Source organism: Pristiophorus japonicus, chromosome 14, assembly GCF_044704955.1.
Source record: "Pristiophorus japonicus isolate sPriJap1 chromosome 14, sPriJap1.hap1, whole genome shotgun sequence".
Classification (NCBI taxonomy): Eukaryota; Metazoa; Chordata; class Chondrichthyes; family Pristiophoridae; genus Pristiophorus; species Pristiophorus japonicus.
The window spans coordinates 167,846,697-167,864,637 of record NC_091990.1 but is presented as its reverse complement, the minus strand read 5'-3'; the positions used below and the strand labels follow the sequence as shown (position 1 = coordinate 167,864,637).

Sequence of the window (17,941 nt, the reverse complement as noted above, 5' to 3'; positions counted from 1 at the left end):
GCTTTAGGGAAAGTCTAGCCCAAAGACTGTGGGAGAAAGGAAAGGATGAGAAAGCTGAAGGGTTCCACAGGGTCTTAGGACTGAATGAGCTAGTGTCGGAGATCACACACGAGGGCTGGTGTTTCCTGGTTGAGTGACCGAGCATCTCTTCGCAGGCACTGGTTATGGAGGCCTGGAGGGCAGACCAAGCGCTGTGGGTATTCTGTGTCTCGGGGTCATCAAGGCACACCAGGTTAGCTGTGAGGGGCTGACTGTATAGGGCTCTCTTAGCTGGGTCCTTAAGTGCCCCGGCATTGACGTTTTTGCGGCACTGCTTCTGCTTTGGGGCTATGTTGATGATCAATGACCACACTTGATCAGCTCCGCTGGGCAGGCCACATTGTCCGCATGCCAGACACGAGACTCCCAAAACAAGCGCTCTACTTGGAACTCCTTCACGGCAAACGATCCAAAGGTGGGCAGAGAAAATGTTACAAAGACACCCTCAAAGTCTCCCTGATAAAGTGCAACATCCCCACCGACACCTGGGTGTCCCTGGCCAAAGACTGCCCTAAGTGGAGGAAGTGCATCCGGGAAGGCGCTGAGCACCTCGAGTCTCATTGCAGAGAGCGTGCAGAAATCAAGCGCAGGCAGCGGAAGGAGCGTGCGGCAAACCAGTCCCACCCACCCTTTCCCTCAACGACTATCTGTCCCACCTGTGACAGAGTCTGTGGTTCTCATTTTGGACTGTTCAGCCACCTAAGAACTTATGTTAAGAGTGGAAGCAAGTCTTCATCGACTCTGAGGGACTGCCTATGATGATGATACGAGGGCTGTGTGTCTGAGCTTCGGTCTTCATAGGCCACATCGATGTGTACTGTGAAGGCTCCGGGCAGTTAAATCCACAATCCCGTTGACTTTCATACATCTGAAGTTGCAGATCTTGGTGTTCTGATGTCGGATTTATCCACCAGTCAGACAACAGCCCTAAGATCGGCCTTGTCCAAACCTCCAGGGCACAACAGTCAAACGGGTAAAAGAAAGACAACCAATTGGGCTGATTAGCCTGGGCTTTGAGGGCTGGGCTGTTGCAGCGGAAAGGCAGGATGTGAGCCGAATGTTGGACAGGGGTAGACCCAATCCTGCAGGGAGGACGCGGAGTGTGCAGGTGGGATATTTGGGGCTTCGACGGAACAAGAGAAGAAAATTGGGTGAAGGTCATGTACTGTTTCTACAGAAGATGCGTAACATTTGTTGTACTTTGGTCTTTTGAACGTATGAGTAACTGCTCTCAAGTACTGTACCAGTCCCTCTGCTAAAACAGGATACAACTAACTTAAAATAAATACATACACACAGGTTAATATTTGTAACCAAGTAGAACTATTAGCCACTGATGGGGAGACTAGAACGAGGGGGCATAATCTTAGAATAAGGGGCCGCCCATTTAAAATTGAGATGAGGAGGAATTTCTTTTCTCAGAGGGTTCTAAATCTGTGGAATTCGCTGCCTCAACAAACCCCTTATCCCCTTATCATTTAAGAAACTGTCTATTTCTGTCTTAAATTTATTCAATGTCCCAGCTTCCACAGCTCTCTGAGGCAGCGAATTCCACAGATTTACAACCCTCTGAGAGAAGAAATTTCTCCTCATCTCTGTTTTAAATGGGCGGCCCCTTATTCTAAGATTATGCCCTCTAGTTCTAGTCTCCCCTATTAGTAGAAACATCCTCTCTGCATCCACTTTGTCAAGCCCCCTCATAATCTTATAAGTTTCGATAAAATCACCTCTCATTCTTCTGAATTCCAATGAGTAGAGGCCCAACCTACTCAACCTTTCCTCATAAGTCAACCCCCTCATCCCCGGAATCAACCTAGTGAACCTTCTCTGAACTGCCTCCAAAGCAAGTATATCCTTTCGTAAATATGGAAACCAAAACTGCACGCAGTATTCCAGGTGTGGCCTCACCAATACCCTGTATAACTGTAGCAGGACTTCCCTGCTTTTATACTCCATCCTCGTTGCAATAAAGGCCAAGATTTCATTGGCCTTCCTGATTTAATTGAATGATGAGGCGGTGGAAACAGAGAGAGCACGTGTAATGGTTACAGAACTAGACTCACAACCAGACGACGTGACTTCAAATCCCAACGTGGTAATTTGTGAAGCGGAGTTTAATTTGCTTATTTGTGGGCTGTCGCCAGACACATGTCCATAAAAGCTGCTGGCTTTTCATAGAACCTGCCAGCTCGACCCAGCCTGGCCCCCACGTGACTCCAGTCCCACACGGTGTGTGTGGTTCATTCTGCCCTATGAAGATGCCCAGCAAGCCTCTAAAAAAAGAAAAAGCTTAACCCGATTGTGGGAGCATCAGTGCCACAGCAACAGAAAGCCCACCGTCCCCACCCACAGTCCCCACCCACCGTCCCCACCGCCATTACCTCAGGGCAACTGGTGATTGGCCCACATTAGAGGATCAAAATAAAACCGAACGTGGCTGATTTGAACAGTTAGCGCCTTATCAATGATACAGTGTCATCCTCAACACTGGGTGATTGTGTGCATTGTGATCTCGCTACCATTCCTGTTGTTTGCATGAAGCGTCGGTGAGAGGATTGCATGAGCGATGGTGTGATGTGGGTTGCTGTGCCTGTAATTATGATCATTGGAAGTAAAATGGGTCTTACTGCCCAATATATCGAAGGTGTGGTCCATTATATTTTTGTTGTGAGCTGTGATGGAGGACTAATCCCCCACTGACTGAACTAACCAAGCAGCTGAAGTGAGGACTGGTGGCCTATCTCGCTCAGTGAATGGGCAGTGGAGCTGTGGGTTAGCACAGAGCTGGTCAGCAGTGCCCACTGAGCTCTCTGATACTGCATCCTGCCGGGCAATGGAGCTGGGTAAATGTTAATTCAACAACTCCTTCAACCTCCTTCACTCTGATTGTTTAAATTGAAGTACAGGGAACTTCCCTTATCCAATATCCATGGGACCTGGCCTGTGCCGGATGAGGGATTTTTCCAGATGAGGGGAGGTCATCGGCCCGAGGAGGAGGAGGAGGAGGAGGGGGGTGAGGTCGCCCGAGATCGGGGGGAGGGGGAGGAGATCAGCGGCCCCAACGGGCCCCGAAGTGTCGGCGGATCGAGCGGGCCCTGAGGGGGCTTCTGTGACAGCTGATCGCTTTCTTTCTAGTAAGTGTGTTGATTTTCTATTTCGGTGAATGATTAAATTAATTCATAAAGGAAAGGTATCACTGTTGTGCCTAAAAAGGGAATGGGAAACCTGGGGGGTGGTGTGGGTCAGAGTTCAGTGCATGCGCCACCCGGTGGCTGGGAATGGTGCCGGACGAGGGATGATGCCAGACGAGGGAGTCCTGGATAAAAGAGGTTCAACCTGTATTAAAAACAAACCAAAGATTTCAAAAATTCTGAATGTTAAAGGTGCAGTTGTTTGGGACTTAATTCAAAGGGATCCAAATAGTGGATCTCTCCTGTTTTGAAATATATTTTGTTCATTCCCGGCCCTGCCCCGCCGCCTCATGGGCAGGGTATTACCATTGGGGAATGAACACCTTTTATTTCAGGCACCCAATGTGAGCATCAAGCACTCCCAGGTCAGGCACGGCACGGTTAGATGCAGAGTAAAGCCCCTCGACTTTGCCCCAAAAACTGGCTCAGTCCAACCTTAGAAGAGTGCCCCTTACTGCACCAGTGTGACATTTTCCATTTTCAACATCCTGAGGCCTCTCTGCGAGATTGTTAATTCGCGACAGCTTTGTGCTGTGGTCATACGCACTAGAAACTGGATTGAGACTGTCCCAAATTTATTTCACACTGGATTCTTGCACCTGGCAGACAGGAGACTTTCATTCCATTAGCCTGGGCTAGTTTCAAATGCTATCCCCAGAGGTAACTGGCCTGACCCTGAGAAATAGCTCTTTTGTCGTTTTTTTCACCCCCACCACCACCATCATCATAAGCAGTCCCTCGGAATCGAGGAAGACTTGCTTCCACTCTTAAAATGAGTCCTTAGGTGGCTGAACAGTCCAATACGGGAACCACAGTCCCTGTCACAGGTGGGACAGACAGTCGTTGAGGGAAAGGGAGGGTGGGACTGGTTTGCTGCACACTCTCCACTGCCTGCGCTTGGTTTCTGCATGCTCTCGGCGACGAGACTCAAGGTGCTCAGCGCCCTCCCGGATGCACTTCCTCCACTTAGGGCGGTCTTTGGCCAGGGACTCCCAGGTGTCAGTGGGGATGTTGCATTTTATCAGGGAGGCTTTGAGGGTGTCCTTGTAACATTTCCTCTGCCCAACTTTGACTCGTTTGCCGTGTAGGAGTTCCGAGTAGAGCGCTTGCTTTGGGAGTCTCGTGTCTGGCATGCGGACAATGTGGCCTGCCCAGCAGAGCTGATCAAGTGTGGTCAGTGCTTCGATGTTGGCCTGGTTGAGGACGCTAACGTTGGTGCGTCTGTCCTCCCAGGGAATTTGTACGATCTTGCGGAGACATCGTTGGTGGCATCTCTCCAGCGATTTGAGGTGTCTACTGTACATGGTCCATGTCTCTGAGCCGTACGGCAGAGTGGGTCCCTGTAGACCATGAGCTTGGTGGCAGATTTGAGGGTTGGTCTTTGAACACTCTTTTCCTCAGTTGGCCAAAGGCTGCGCTGACGCACTGGAGGCGGTGTTGGATCGCGTCGTCAATGTCTGCTCTTGTTGATAAGAGGCTCCCGAGTAGGGGCACCAGTGTAATGGCTGCAGTGACTCTCCATCATATGAGCAGCAGACGAGAGTTTGGTATATTTAGGGTCTGTGTCCCAGAGATTATGGTATTTGTAACCATAAAGTCATTGAAGGTTGGCATGCAGGTACAGCAGGCGGTTAAGAAAGCAAATGGCATGTTGGCCTTCATAGCGAGGGGATTTGAGTACAGGGGCAGGGAGGTGTTACTACAGTTGTACAGGGCCTTGGTGAGGCCACACCTGGAGTATTGTGTACAGTTTTGGTCTCCTAACTTGAGGAAGGACATTCTTGCTATTGAGGGAGTGCAGCGAAGGTTCACCAGACTGATTCCCGGGATGGCGGGACTGACTTATCAAGAAAGACTGGATCAACTGGGCTTGTATTCACTGGAGTTCAGAAGAATGAGAGGGGACCTCATAGAAACATTTAAAATTCTGACGGGTTTAGACAGGTTAGATGCAGGAAGAATGTTCCCAATGTTGGGGAAGTCCAGAACCAGGGGTCACAATCTAAAGATAAAGGATAAGCCATTTAGGACCGAGATGAGGAGAAACTTCTTCACCCAGAGAGTGGTGAACCTGTGGAATTCTCTACCACAGAAAGTTGTTGAGGCCAATTCACTAAATATATTCAAAAAGGAGTTGGATGTAGTCCATACTACTAGGGGGATCAAGGGGTATGGCGAGAAAGCAGGAATGGGGTACTGAAGTTGCATGTTCAGCCATGAACTCATTGAATGGCCTACTCCTGCACCTATTTTCTATGTTTCTATAATGGGCCAATAACCCTTGTGTTTTCTCTTGCAGTTGCATGCTACTTGTAACGTTCATCAGTCCTTCTTCAACGACTGGTTCACGGGTCATCTCAACTTCCAGATTGAGCATCAGTGAGTATCAGCCTCGAGCAGAACCCTTCAGCTGGGTGCTTTGTAGGGAGGGCACACGGCGGGGTCGTGTGCATCCTGTGTCCTACTGAGAGTGGGATCTGGTTGGTTCTGCGAGTTTATGGCTCAGATTGAGGGGTAAGCTTTATTTGCATGTGGCTATGAAGCTCCTGGTGAAGTACAGTTAATTCCGTGAATGTGGGTGGTAGATTCTGGAGATTATACATACAAGTGACCATGGGATCCAAGGGAGACTGGCAAATTGGATTTAAAATTGGCTCAGTGGCCGGAAGCAAAGGGTAATAGTTGATGGGTGTTTTTGTGACAGGAAGGCTATTTCTAGGGAGTTCCACAGGGCTCAGTACCGGGTCCCTTGCTTTTTGTGGTGTATATCAATGATTTAGACTTTAATGTAGGAGGCATGATTGAGAAGTTTGCAGATGATACAAAAATTGGCCGTGTGGTTGACAATGAAGAAGAAAGCTGTGGACTGCAGGAAGATATCAATGAACTGGTCAGGTGGACAGAACAGTGGCAAATGGAATTCAATCTGGAGAAGTGTGAGGTAATGTATTTGGGGAGGGCTAACAAGGCAAGGGAATACACAATAAATGATAGGACACTGAGAAGTGTAGAGGATCAGAGGGTACATTGGAGTGCAGGTCCACAGATCCCTGAAGGTAGCAGGACAGGTAGATAAGGTGGTTAAGAAGGCATATGGGATACTTGCCTTTATTAGCCAAGGCATAGAATACAAGAGCAAGGAGGTTATGCTTGAACTGTATGCAACACTAGTTAGGTCGCAGCTAGAGTACTGCATGCAGTTCTGGTCACCACATTACAGGAAAGATGTGATTACACTAGAGAGGGTACAGAGGAGATTTACGAGGATGTTGCCTGGACTGGAGAATTTTAGCTAATGAGGAAAGATTGGATAGGCTGGGGTTGTTTACTTTTGGAACGGAGGATGCTGAGGGGAGACCTTATTGAGGTGTATAAAATTATGAGGGGCCTAGATAGTGGATAGGAAGGACCTGTTTCCCTTGGCAGAGGGGTCAACAACCAGGGGGCAGTGATTTAAAGTAATTGTTAGAAAGATTAGCGGGGATATGAGGGGAAATTTCTTCACCCAGAGGGTGGTGGGGGTCTGGAACTCACTGCCTGAAAGGGTGGTAGAGGCAGAAACCCTCACCACATTTAAAACATATTTGGACGTGCATTTGAAGTGCCGTAACCTGCAGGGCTACGGACCAAGAGCTGGAAAGTGGGATTAGGCTGGATAGCTCTTTGTCGGCCGGCGGGGACATGATGGGTCAAATGGCCTCCTTCTTTACCGTAGAGTTCTATAATTCTATGAATAAACACAATTAGGATCTCCAGGTTAAAGCGACTTTCCCTGTCCGTAACCTGTATTATTCTCAGTGACGATGATGAAATTCCGAGACGGCCATGCTCCATTCCGATTGCTGGTGCCATCACATTGCTCATTTTCCTCTTGTTCCAGTGCTTTTTTTTTTTGAGGCACCCAAAAACACAAATTATACGAGTGCCCCCTGATTAAAGGGTTGGAGGGGGGGCACTAAACCCAACACAATAAACAAATTAACTTTTGGCAGTAAACTTAATTCAAATCAAAACTTGGTTGCTTGGGCTGATGATGCACTCCAGTCCCTCTGGTGCCCTCCTCTCGCGGAAGGCCGCGAGCGTACCAGTAGACACCGTGTGCTCCATCTCCAGGGACACCCTGGCTCGGATGTACCCGCGGAAGAGAGGCAGGCAGTTGGGCTGAACGACCCCCTCGACCGCCCGCTGCCTGGACCGGCTGATGGCTCCCATGGCCAGGCCCAGGAGCAGTCCCACCAGGAGGCCTTCCGACCTGCCCGCTCCCCTCCGCACAGGGTGCCCAAAGATCAGGAGCGTGGGACTGAAGTGCAACCAGAATTTGAGCAGCAGCCCCTTCAAATATTGGAAGAGGGGCTGCAACCTCGCACACTGAACGTACACGTGGAACACGGACTCCTCCAGACCGCAGTGTTCCGGTGTTGTTGCTGGGGACGGGTCTTCGCCCTGTCACTGCATGTGATTTGAGCTCATTAGTGCTTGGAGTCATTATGGGCTGAATCGTTGCAGCCCACAGGTTGTCTGTTACTCCAATCTGCCTCCTATTGGGGATGGCAAAATGGTGAGGAGCAGCACAGCTTTTGTGCTCAACAAAGGGGCAGGCTGTTGATTCAGGCAACCGTGGTCAGCTTCAAGTGCATTCTGATCAGCTAAAGCCGAGGTTAATACGAAGTCTTTGCCCTCTGTGCTCCCCAACACTGTCCTATCCCCAAACTCCGAAACTACCCACCATGGCAGAAGTGTGATTTTTTTTTTTCATTTCCTTCAATAAGCTTCGCATGAGTGAGATTGTGCTCTTGGTCCATGCTCACAAAAGTGAATTGATACTGCTTTCACACAAGACAGCTGCAGCCAGTGGACAAAGGACCCTTTCATCTCACCAGTCTGGGCTGGACTTGAACCAGATCCCAGGGGAGGAAAGCCAATATCTAATCCACTGTGTTGCCCATTGGCTAGACGTTATTGAGGAAGGGGCCCTTGCTTAGGATGTGCCCCCTATCTAACTCATTGGTTGCCCATTGGCTAGACATGATTGGGGAAGGGGCCCTTGCTACAGTGTGCCCTCCTGTATGGAGCGAAAGCTGATGTGTGCATCCTGTTGACTTGTAATAGCTGTTACTTTAAGAAATCAACTGTGAGCTCAGTGGGTGGAAGTGTTTGTACAGTGACGGCTTGGTGTAGAATGCCTTTAAAGGCACTGACTGCATGTACTTTGGTTCGATGTTAGGCAATTCTTAATGTGTCGTAGTATTAAACCTAAGTCTTTGTACAAACCAATCATAAAATGGCACTGAAGCTAGTGACCAACAGGAAAGCAAAATAAAATAAATGTCAGTGATGCGATTGGAGTGATCAGGGAGGGTAGGAAGGACAGGCGGTGACTTCAGTGGAAAGTACATCATCATCATCATCATAGGCAGTCCCTCGGAATCGAGGAAGACTTGCTTCCACTCTTAAAATGAGTCCTTAGGTGGCTGAACAGTCCAATACGAGAACCACAGTCCCTGTCACAGGTGGGACAGATAGTCGTTGAGGAAAAGGGAGGGTGGGACTGGTTTGCCGGACGTTCTTTCCGCTGCCTGCGCTTGATTTCTGCATGCTCTCGGTGACGAGACTCGAGGTGCTCAGCGCCCTCCTGGATGCACTTCCTCCACTTAGGGTGGTCTTTGGCCAGGGACTCCCAGGTGTTGGTGGGGAGGGAAGGAAAGACAGGCAGTGACTTCAGTGGAAGGTACAATCGAGCGGGGTGTATAATGGGCAGCCAATTTACTACTGCCCGTTTGGCACCCCCTCTAAGGTTGGATTTTAACAAAACAGTATTTAATTTCTGTTCCATATCTGATTGCACTCTGTGTTTTACAGCCTGTTTCCCACAATGCCACGACACAACTACCACAAGGTGGCATCACTGGTACGGTCACTGTGTGCCAAACATGGCCTGGAGTACCAGTCCAAGACTTTATTCACCGCCTTTGCAGACATAGTGCAGTAAGTAGAGATCAACAATTTAAAGCTGCACATACCCTTCCCTGCACACGCTGCTTCCTCGCTGCACTGAAGTCACGATTCATTGCACCGTCTCTAACTCATTGCTTCACAGGATCTCAAAACTGTCCCTCACTTACCTCAGGATTTCTTTCCTTCTACAATCATAAAATGTAAGCCCTTCTCTTGTGTTACTTAATCATAAAAACTCTTGTTTTACTGTCTTTGGAGACGGCGCAGTGACAGAAGCTCTGAAGCAACACGTGCCTCACTAACCCCGCTAGTCAGATTATTGAAACACTCCACAAACGGCACTGTGCTTCTAGTGACAAAACCAGAGGGCCCAGTCCAATCGTGCAGGACATCAGCGGGGCTGGGAAGGGTAGAAGCGAAGATAAGGTAAATCAGATAGTGATTAGATGATAAGATTGCGGTTTACATACCTGCAGTGTGTGGGAGGAAGTGAGGACCGAGGGAAGGGTCAGGATCGAGGGCTGAGAGCCGAGGGAGGTCAGTGTTGAGGGCCGAGGGAGGTCAGGACCGAGGGAGGTGAGGGCCAAGGGAGCTGAAGGAGATGAGTGCTGAGGGAGGTCAGGATCGAGGGGAGGCTCAAGATCGAGGACTGAGGGCCAAGGGAGGTGAGGGCCGAGGGAGGTCAGTGCTGGGGACCGAGAAAGACGAGGGCCGAGGGTGGTGAGGGCCGAGTGAGGTGAGGGCTGAAGGCGAGGGAGGTTGGGACCAGGGGCGAGGGAGGTTGGGACCAGGGGCAAGGGAGGTGAGGACAGAGGGAGGTTGGGGCCAGGGGCGAGGGAGGTTGGGGCCAGGGGTGGGGGAGGTTGGGGCCAGGGGCGAGGGAGGTGAGGACACAGGGAGGTTGGGACCAGGGGCGAGGGAGGTGAGGACACAGGGAGGTTGGGACCAGGGACGAAGGAGTTGAGGACAGAGAGAGGTTGGGACCAGGAGCGAGTGAGGTGAGGACGGAGGGAGGTTGGGACCAGGGGCGAGGGAGGTGAGGACGGAGGGAGGTTGGGACCAGGGGTGAGGGAGCTTGGGACCAGGGATGAGAGAGCTTGGGACCAGGGATGAGAGAGCTCAGGAGTTCTACAGTTCTGGGGGCCTGCAGTAAAGGAGATAGTGTAGGGACTGTGCCGTGAGCCTTGGTTCCGACACAGTGAAGAGGAAGAGTGAATAGAAACATAGGTGCAGGAGTAGACCATGCGGCCCTTCGCGCCTGCACCACCATTCAATAAGATCATGGCTGATCATTCACCTCAGTACCCCTTTCCTGCTTTCTCTCCATACCCCCTGATACCTTTAGCCGTAAGGGCCATATGTCACTCCCTTTTGAATATATCTAACGAACTGGCATCTACAACTCTCTGAGTGAAGAAGTTTCTCCTCATCTCAGTCCTAAATGGCTTACTCCTTATCCTTAGACTGTGATCCCTGGTTCTGGACTTCCCCAACATTGGGAACATTCTCCCTGCATCTAACCTGTCCAGTCCCGTCAGAATTTTGTGTTTCTATGAGATCCCCTCTCATCCTTCTAAACTCCAGTGAATACAGGCCTAGTCGATCCAGTCTCTCCTCTTATGTCAGTCCTGCCATCCCGGGAATCAGTCTGGTGAACCTTCGCTGCACTCCCTCAATAGCAAGAATGTCCTTGCTCAGAATGGGATAGTTGTGGTAGAAACGGGAAAGGTTGCGACAGAGAGGAATTATCTGTTGGACGAGAAGCTAGTGCAGAAAGGTGTGTATTCAGCCTGACGTCACTCAGGCAGCTGCTTCAGTAACTGTTTACAAAACCAAAATACTGCGGGAGCTGGAAATCTGAAATAAAAACAGAAAATGGTGGAAATTCTCTAGTTGGGCAGCATCTGTACTGACGGAAGGTTCAACAACTCAAAACATTCACTCTGTTTCTCTCGACACAGAGCATGCTGCCTGACCTGCTGAGCATTTCCACCATTTTGTGTTTTATTTCAGTAACTTTTTCCTGCTCTGAGATATTGGGAGGTTGGATGCAAATCCTTATCGCATGTAAAAGATAGGGATCGTTAAAGTAACGTGCTGAAGTATGCATGTGTTGCTGCAGTGTACCAGCAAAGTAACAGAAACTGGGGCCGTCCATATTTGTTGTGGGCAAGGCAGCATGTTTGTCTCGGTGAAGATTTGATCCTGTCCATGGCCTTGACAGTTCGTGAGAAAAAAAGTGTTGGTATCACTGAGGCAACTCGACTTCTCAGAAACTGCTTTAGCAATGGCGTTTGTCTGAAGTCAGCAAATCTCATCATCATCATTATAGGCAGGCCCTCGGAATCGAGGAAGACTTGCTTCCATTCTAAAAATGAGTCTTTAGGTGGTTGAGCAGTCCAATATGAGAACCACAGTCCCTGTCACAGGTGGGACAGATAGTCGTTGAGGGAAGGGGAGGGTGGGACAGGTTTGCCGCACGCTCCTTCTGCCTGCGTTTGATTTCTGCATGCTCTCGGCGACGAGACTCGAGGTGCTCAGCACCCTCCCGGATGCACTTCCTCCACTGAGGGCGGTCTTTGGCCAGGGACTCCCAGGTGTCGGTTGGGATGTTGTACTTTACCAGGGAGGCTTTGAGGGTGTCCTTGTAACGTTTCCTCTGCTCACTTTTGGCTCGTTTGCCGTGAAGGAGTTCCAAGTAGAGTGCTTGCTTTGGGAGTCTTGTGTCAGGCATGCAGACAATGTGGCCTGCCCAGCGGAGCTGATTGAGTGTGGTCAGTGCTTCAATGCTGGGGATGTTGGCCTGGTCGAGGACACTAACATTGGTGCATCTGTCCTCCCAGGAGATTTGCAGGATCTTGTGGAGACATTGTTGGTGGTATTTCTCAGTCAGACTCCCATCTCCTTGGACAAGGGAGGTGTTCCCACTCCAAATCACTATCCAGTGACTTTTGGTGAAAAATCCATGTGTGGAGTCCGCTGTTCACAGTCTGAGCTCTCGTATGAAAAAGGGTCACTTGGCCAAAGTACAGGAGGTGCCCAGGCTGAGTTGAACTATATCCCAGAAAGTGTCAGCACCTTCATGACAGGAGAGAGGCAGAAGGGGAGAAATTTGAAAAAAATTAAAAAATTCCAGGCCTCTTTCCCTCAGCTTCCTCTGCCATGTTACATAGAAACATAGAAAATAGGTGCAGGAGTAGGCCATTCGGCCCTTCTAGCCTGCACCACCATTCAATGAGTTCATGGCTGAACATGCAACTTCAGTACCCCATTCCTGCTTTCTCACCATACCCCTTGATTCCCCTAGTATAAGGACTTCATCCAACTCCTTTTTGAATATATTTAGTGAATTGGCCTCAACAACTTTCTGTGGTAGAGAATTCCACAGGTTCACCACTCTCTGGGTGAAGAAATTCCTCCTCATCTCGGTCCTAAATGGCTTCCCCCTTATCCTTAGACTGTGTCCCCTGGTTCTGGACTTCCCCAACATTGGGAACATTCTTCCTGCATCTAACCTGTCTAACCCCGTCAGAATTTTAAACGTTTCTATGAGGTCCCCTCTCATTCTTCTGAACTCCAGTGAATACAAGCCCAGTTGATCCAGTCTTTCTTGATAGGTCAGTCCCGCCATCCCAGGAATCAGTCTGGTGAACCTTCGCTGCACTCCCTCAATAGCAAGAATGTCCTTCCTCAAGTTAAGAGACCAAAACTGTACACAATACTCCAGGTGTGGCCTCACCAAGGCCCTGTACAATTGTAGCAACACCTCCCTGCCCCTGTACTCAAATCCCCTCGCTATGAAGGCCAACATGCCATTTGCTTTCTTAACCGCCTGCTGTACCTGCATGCCAACCTTCAATGACTGATGTACCATGACACCCAGGTCTCTTTGCACCTCCCCTTTTCCTAATCTGTCACCATTCAGATAATAGTCTGTCTCTCTGTTTTTACCACCAAAGTGGATAACCTCACATTTATCCACATTATACTTCATCTGCCATGCATTTGCCCACTCACCTAACCTATCCAAGTCGCTCTGCAGCCTCACAGCATCCTCCTCGCAGCTCACACTGCCACCCAACTTAGTGTCATCCGCAAATTTGGAGATATTACATTTAATCCCCTCGTCTAAATCATTAATGTACAGTGTAAACAGCTGGGGCCCCAGCACAGAACCTTGCGGTACCCCACTAGTCACTGCCTGCCATTCTGAAAAGTCCCCATTTACTCCTACTCTTTGCTTCCTGTCTGACAACCAGTTCTCAATCCATGTCAGCACACTACCCCCAATCCCATGTGCTTTAACTTTGCACATTAATCTCTTGTGTGGGACCTTGTCGAAAGCCTTCTGAAAGTCCAGATATACCACATCAACTGGTTCTCTCTTGTCCACTCTACTGGAAACATCCTCAAAAAATTCCAGAAGATTTGTCAAGCATGATTTCCCTTTCACAAATCCATGCTGACTTAGACCTATCATATTACCTCTTTCCAAATGCACTGCTATGACATCCTTAATAATTGATTCCATCATTTTACCCACTACCGATGTCAGGCTGACCGGTCTATAATTGCCTGTTTTCTCTTTCCCTCCTTTTTTAAAAAGTGGGGTTACATTGGCTACCCTCCACTCCATAGGAACTGATCCAGAGTCAATGGAATGTTGGAAAATGACTGTCAATGCATCCACTATTTCCAAGGCCACCTCCTTAAGTACTCTGGGATGCAGTCCATCAGTTCTGCATGTTCTCGGGACTATTCCTGACAGTGTGTGCAGGCTTGTAAGCTGATCTCAAACCAATGACAAGCTGCTGAAGCTTGGGGTTGGCTCACTTCCCAGTAAGAACATAAGAAATAGGAGCAGGAGTAAGTCATACGGCCCCTCGAGCCTGCTCCACCATTCAATAAGATCATGGCTGATCTGACCATGGACTCAGCTCCACTTCCCTGCCCGCTTCCCATAACCCTCGACTCCCCTATAGTTCAAAAATCTGTTACACCACCGAGTGCTGTGGCCTTTTCTGGTGATTAGATAGATTTTATAGCACGGAAACAGGCCATTCAGTGCAAATGTTTATACACCACATGAGCCTCCGCCCACTCTTTTTACTTCATCTAACTCTATCGATATATCCCTCGATTCCTTTCCCATTATTCTAGCTTCCCCTTAAATGCATCTCCACTACTCGCCTCTGTAAGGTGTTTGTTTTTCTCTCTACCCTGATTCTTAGACCTGGGAACTTATAGTGGGAAAGGACAATACATGGCACAAAATTTAGGCTTAACCCAGTGTCCGTTTTATTACACAACAAAAAACGACAAAAAACTACAGGAGTAGACTTCTGAGAGAAATTGACTGAAGACATACAATCACCATTCCTGGCTGTAGTTTTTGTAGGTTCGGAGTCGTTGATTCTGTGACCTGTTGGTTCTTCTTCTGTCCATTCTCTGCAGCTGTTCCCATTCCTGTCCTTCTGTCTCTCTGTTTGTCCCTCTTCCTTCGTTCTTCCTCCCCGCTTCTGTTCCTTCCTCGTTTCTGTACGAGCTTGTGTTTCTGTGTCCGTATATTTATATCAATATTATGAATAAGTTTCCCGTTGGACCGGGGTTGGATTAATGTGTCTGGATCGATGCGGTGATTTGTTTAACTGGCTGTGGTGATGAGTTTGAATGGCTACTAATTTGCACACGGAGTCGGCAATGCAAAAGATAACTTCTTATCCTTAATGCCCTGTTATCCAAAAATATGGATTTCATAGAAACATAGAAAATAGATGCAGGAGTAGGCCATTCGGCCCTTCGAGCCTGCACCACCATTCAATATGATCATGGCTGATCATGCAACTTCAGTACCCCATTCCTGCTTTCTCTCCATACCCCTTGATCCCTTTAGCTGTAAGGGCCATATCTAACTCCCTTTTGAATATATCTAACGAACTGGCCTCAACAACTTTCTGTGGTAGGGAATTCCACAGGTTCACAATTCTCTGAGTGAAGAAGTTTCTCCTCATCTCGGTCCTAAATGGCTTACCCCTTATCCTTAGACTGTGACCCCTGGTTCTGGACTTCCCCAACATCGGGAACATTCTTTCTGTATCTAACCTGTCCAATCCCGTCGGAATTTTATATGTTTCTATGAGATCCCCTCTCATTCTTCTAAATTCCAGTGAATATAAGCCTTAGTCGATCCAGTCTTTCTTCATATGTCAGTCCTGCCATCCCGGGAATCAGTTTGGTGAACCTTCGCTGCACTCCCTCAATAGCAAGCATGTCCTTCCTCAGATTAGGAGACCTTCGTAGTCCTGGCTTTCTTGCTGACTTGAAGTCTCTGGGGTATCAATGTCTTTGTCTGTATGCATAACCAAGTTTTGTCCTTGACCACAGAGATTGCTTTTAATGGGTGATGAGTCACCACTTGCCTCAGGCTGGCGTCGGTTCCCCTCCCAGGTGGTCCAAAGGTTTTTACTTTAAAAGCTTGTTTTACGGTAAAACAGTTTATTTGTGGCTTCTTCCTGTGCCTTGTCCCAAGAAAAATAGGTATCTCTTACACCTCAACTACTGCATGTGGTAGCGCGTTCCACATTCTGACCACTCTGAGTAAAGAAATGAACACAGGAAATGAGCAGAAGAGTGTGCTCTTGGCAATAGTGGTGATAGTTAGCCAATGGAGGGGAGATGCTGGGGAGATTTATATGCTGTTTGTGTTCTCTTCCAGCTCCTTGAAAGAGTCTGGGGAGCTCTGGTTGGATGCATACTTACACAAGTGATTGGTTACACCGAGCAACTAACCACGCACTCAAACTGCTGCCGCCTCGCAGATAGGAAACAGTGAAGGTTCCTGAAGGAGCTGCTGCCATTTTGTAGCCATTGTGCCAAGTGCCACGAGAAGAAATGCCCGATCGTTAATTCATCGCATTGTTAATTCCAATGGGATACAATTAGGGTTAAAGAAACTAAACTAAAGCCAGTAAGAAGCTACGTATGATCCAGTCCGAAACAGACAATACAATTTGGGAACTTGTTTTGTGCTGACCAAGCAATGCGAGTGCTATTTTCCATTCCAGTCACCCAGTGTCACTGCCAAGCACTGTCAGGTCAGTTAGCACAGTTAGCCGCGCAGTAAAGCTCCCTTTTCTCCAGCCCAACCACGTGCCTCATCCCCAGTTTCAGACAAGTGCTCCCTACTGCACCAGTATTGCAAGTTCCTATTCCCCACAGTCCCACCACTCCAATTGGCAGTGTTGTATTGTTGGTCCCCGTCCTCTGTGAACTGGATTGAAGCTGACCAAACACATTTGAAGCAAGACCCTTCCAGCCAGCAGCCAGAGGGCCCGGTCATCCCATCCGTTTTCTGTGGATTGGAACCAAAGTCCCAGAGGTGCAGCAAAGTATTTAAACCCATTGCAGCGCCCACTTCTATTTTAAAGTTTATAGCCCAACAATTACAGCTGGTGGTGATACCAGACAGGCACTTAATTTCTCTATTTTAGTGGAAGCATTATCCTGTTTATTTTAAATCGGTTAACACCACCACTAAAAGTAGACCGAGGGACATCAGAAGAAAATGTTACGCTTCTATCCACTAATATCACAACAGTATTTTTTGGGCACAGGAGTAATTTCTGGCTGTGTGACCAATGGTTAGTTGTGACCAGTGAGTGGTATTATAATAATCAGTAGCTGCATTAACTATTTATATGCAAGCTTATCAGTGTTTCAAGGTGGGTGTGACAATGAAGTGGGGGTGTTACTGCTGTAGAACATGTGCTGGTCATCGAGAGCGCGGGGAAATCCAATTTAAGGTGGCTCAGGGTAACCATTCTACAGTTTGCTTGTGAAACACTTTAGGATGGACCAGCCAGTCTAGTTTGGGAGGGCGAGGGGGCACCCAGTAATTTTGAGAAATGAGTAACATTAACTGCCCTGCTTTCAATTGCTGTGTTTAAATAAGATTGTGTGTTTTTGCAGGCTCTTAAATAAGGGGTGTCCCCCCCCCCCCTCCATACTATTATATTAAGTGGGCCTCTGGCTAACCCATTCCGATGCAGGGATCATTCCCTGTGCTCAGCTTGCATCGGCCAGGCGATCAAATTCCTAGGCCGATGTATTTAAATGCAGTTTGAGCAACATTTAACATGAAATGAGTCCAGTCAAATCTACCAGCCCAACTCGATGGGGAGGTCATGAAACAAGTGAAGTTGTCCTACTATCCAATTGCTCTACTAATCGGTACTAATTTCAACATTGTTGGAAAAAAAACTCTTGCATGAAACCCCCTTCATTAACCGTGTCCTTATTGACTTGTGACATGTGCCCGGATGAGTTAGTGGCCGGGGTCTGGAGGAGCCCAGTGAGCAGAGGACGTGTCCAGCTACTGCTCGGGCTACTAACTGCATCAATCTGGGAGCCTTTGAATGGGCTGGTCACCTTCCGGACAGGTGTATTCAAGAACAGGCCTGCTTGTGTATGTGCGTGCGAAAAGGTGTTCTCTTGGCAATAAAGAGCAGTCTGTTGAAGCTGAACATTTACTGTTGATTTTTCGATTGTTCAAATTACTGGTGACTGCTGCAAAAACCAAACTCTTCCATTGAAAATTGATAGGGTGGTCACCCAGCAGGTGATCACTCACCACCCAATGGGTAGCCAGGAAACGGGTGGTCACCCACCACCCAATGGATGGCCACGAAACGGGTGGTCACCCACCACCCAATGGGTGGCCAGGAAACGGGTGGTCACCCCCCACCCAATGGGTGGCC

The 17,941-nt window shown here is 48.6% G+C and overlaps 1 protein-coding gene across 1 annotated transcript in view; it reads left to right on the top strand.

The window, feature by feature from the left end:
* LOC139280221 (acyl-CoA (8-3)-desaturase-like) overlaps nucleotides 1-17,707 on the top strand; it is a 70,120-nt gene extending 52,413 nt beyond the window's left edge. The window contains exons 10-12 of the mRNA XM_070899834.1: nucleotides 5,530-5,609; nucleotides 9,090-9,215; nucleotides 15,901-17,707. Of these exons, the coding sequence (XP_070755935.1) occupies nucleotides 5,530-5,609; nucleotides 9,090-9,215; nucleotides 15,901-15,952 (258 nt within the window). The 3' untranslated portion in view covers nucleotides 15,953-17,707. The remainder of the gene's footprint in view (nucleotides 1-5,529; nucleotides 5,610-9,089; nucleotides 9,216-15,900) is intronic.
* The last annotated feature ends 234 nt before the right edge of the window (nucleotides 17,708-17,941 follow it).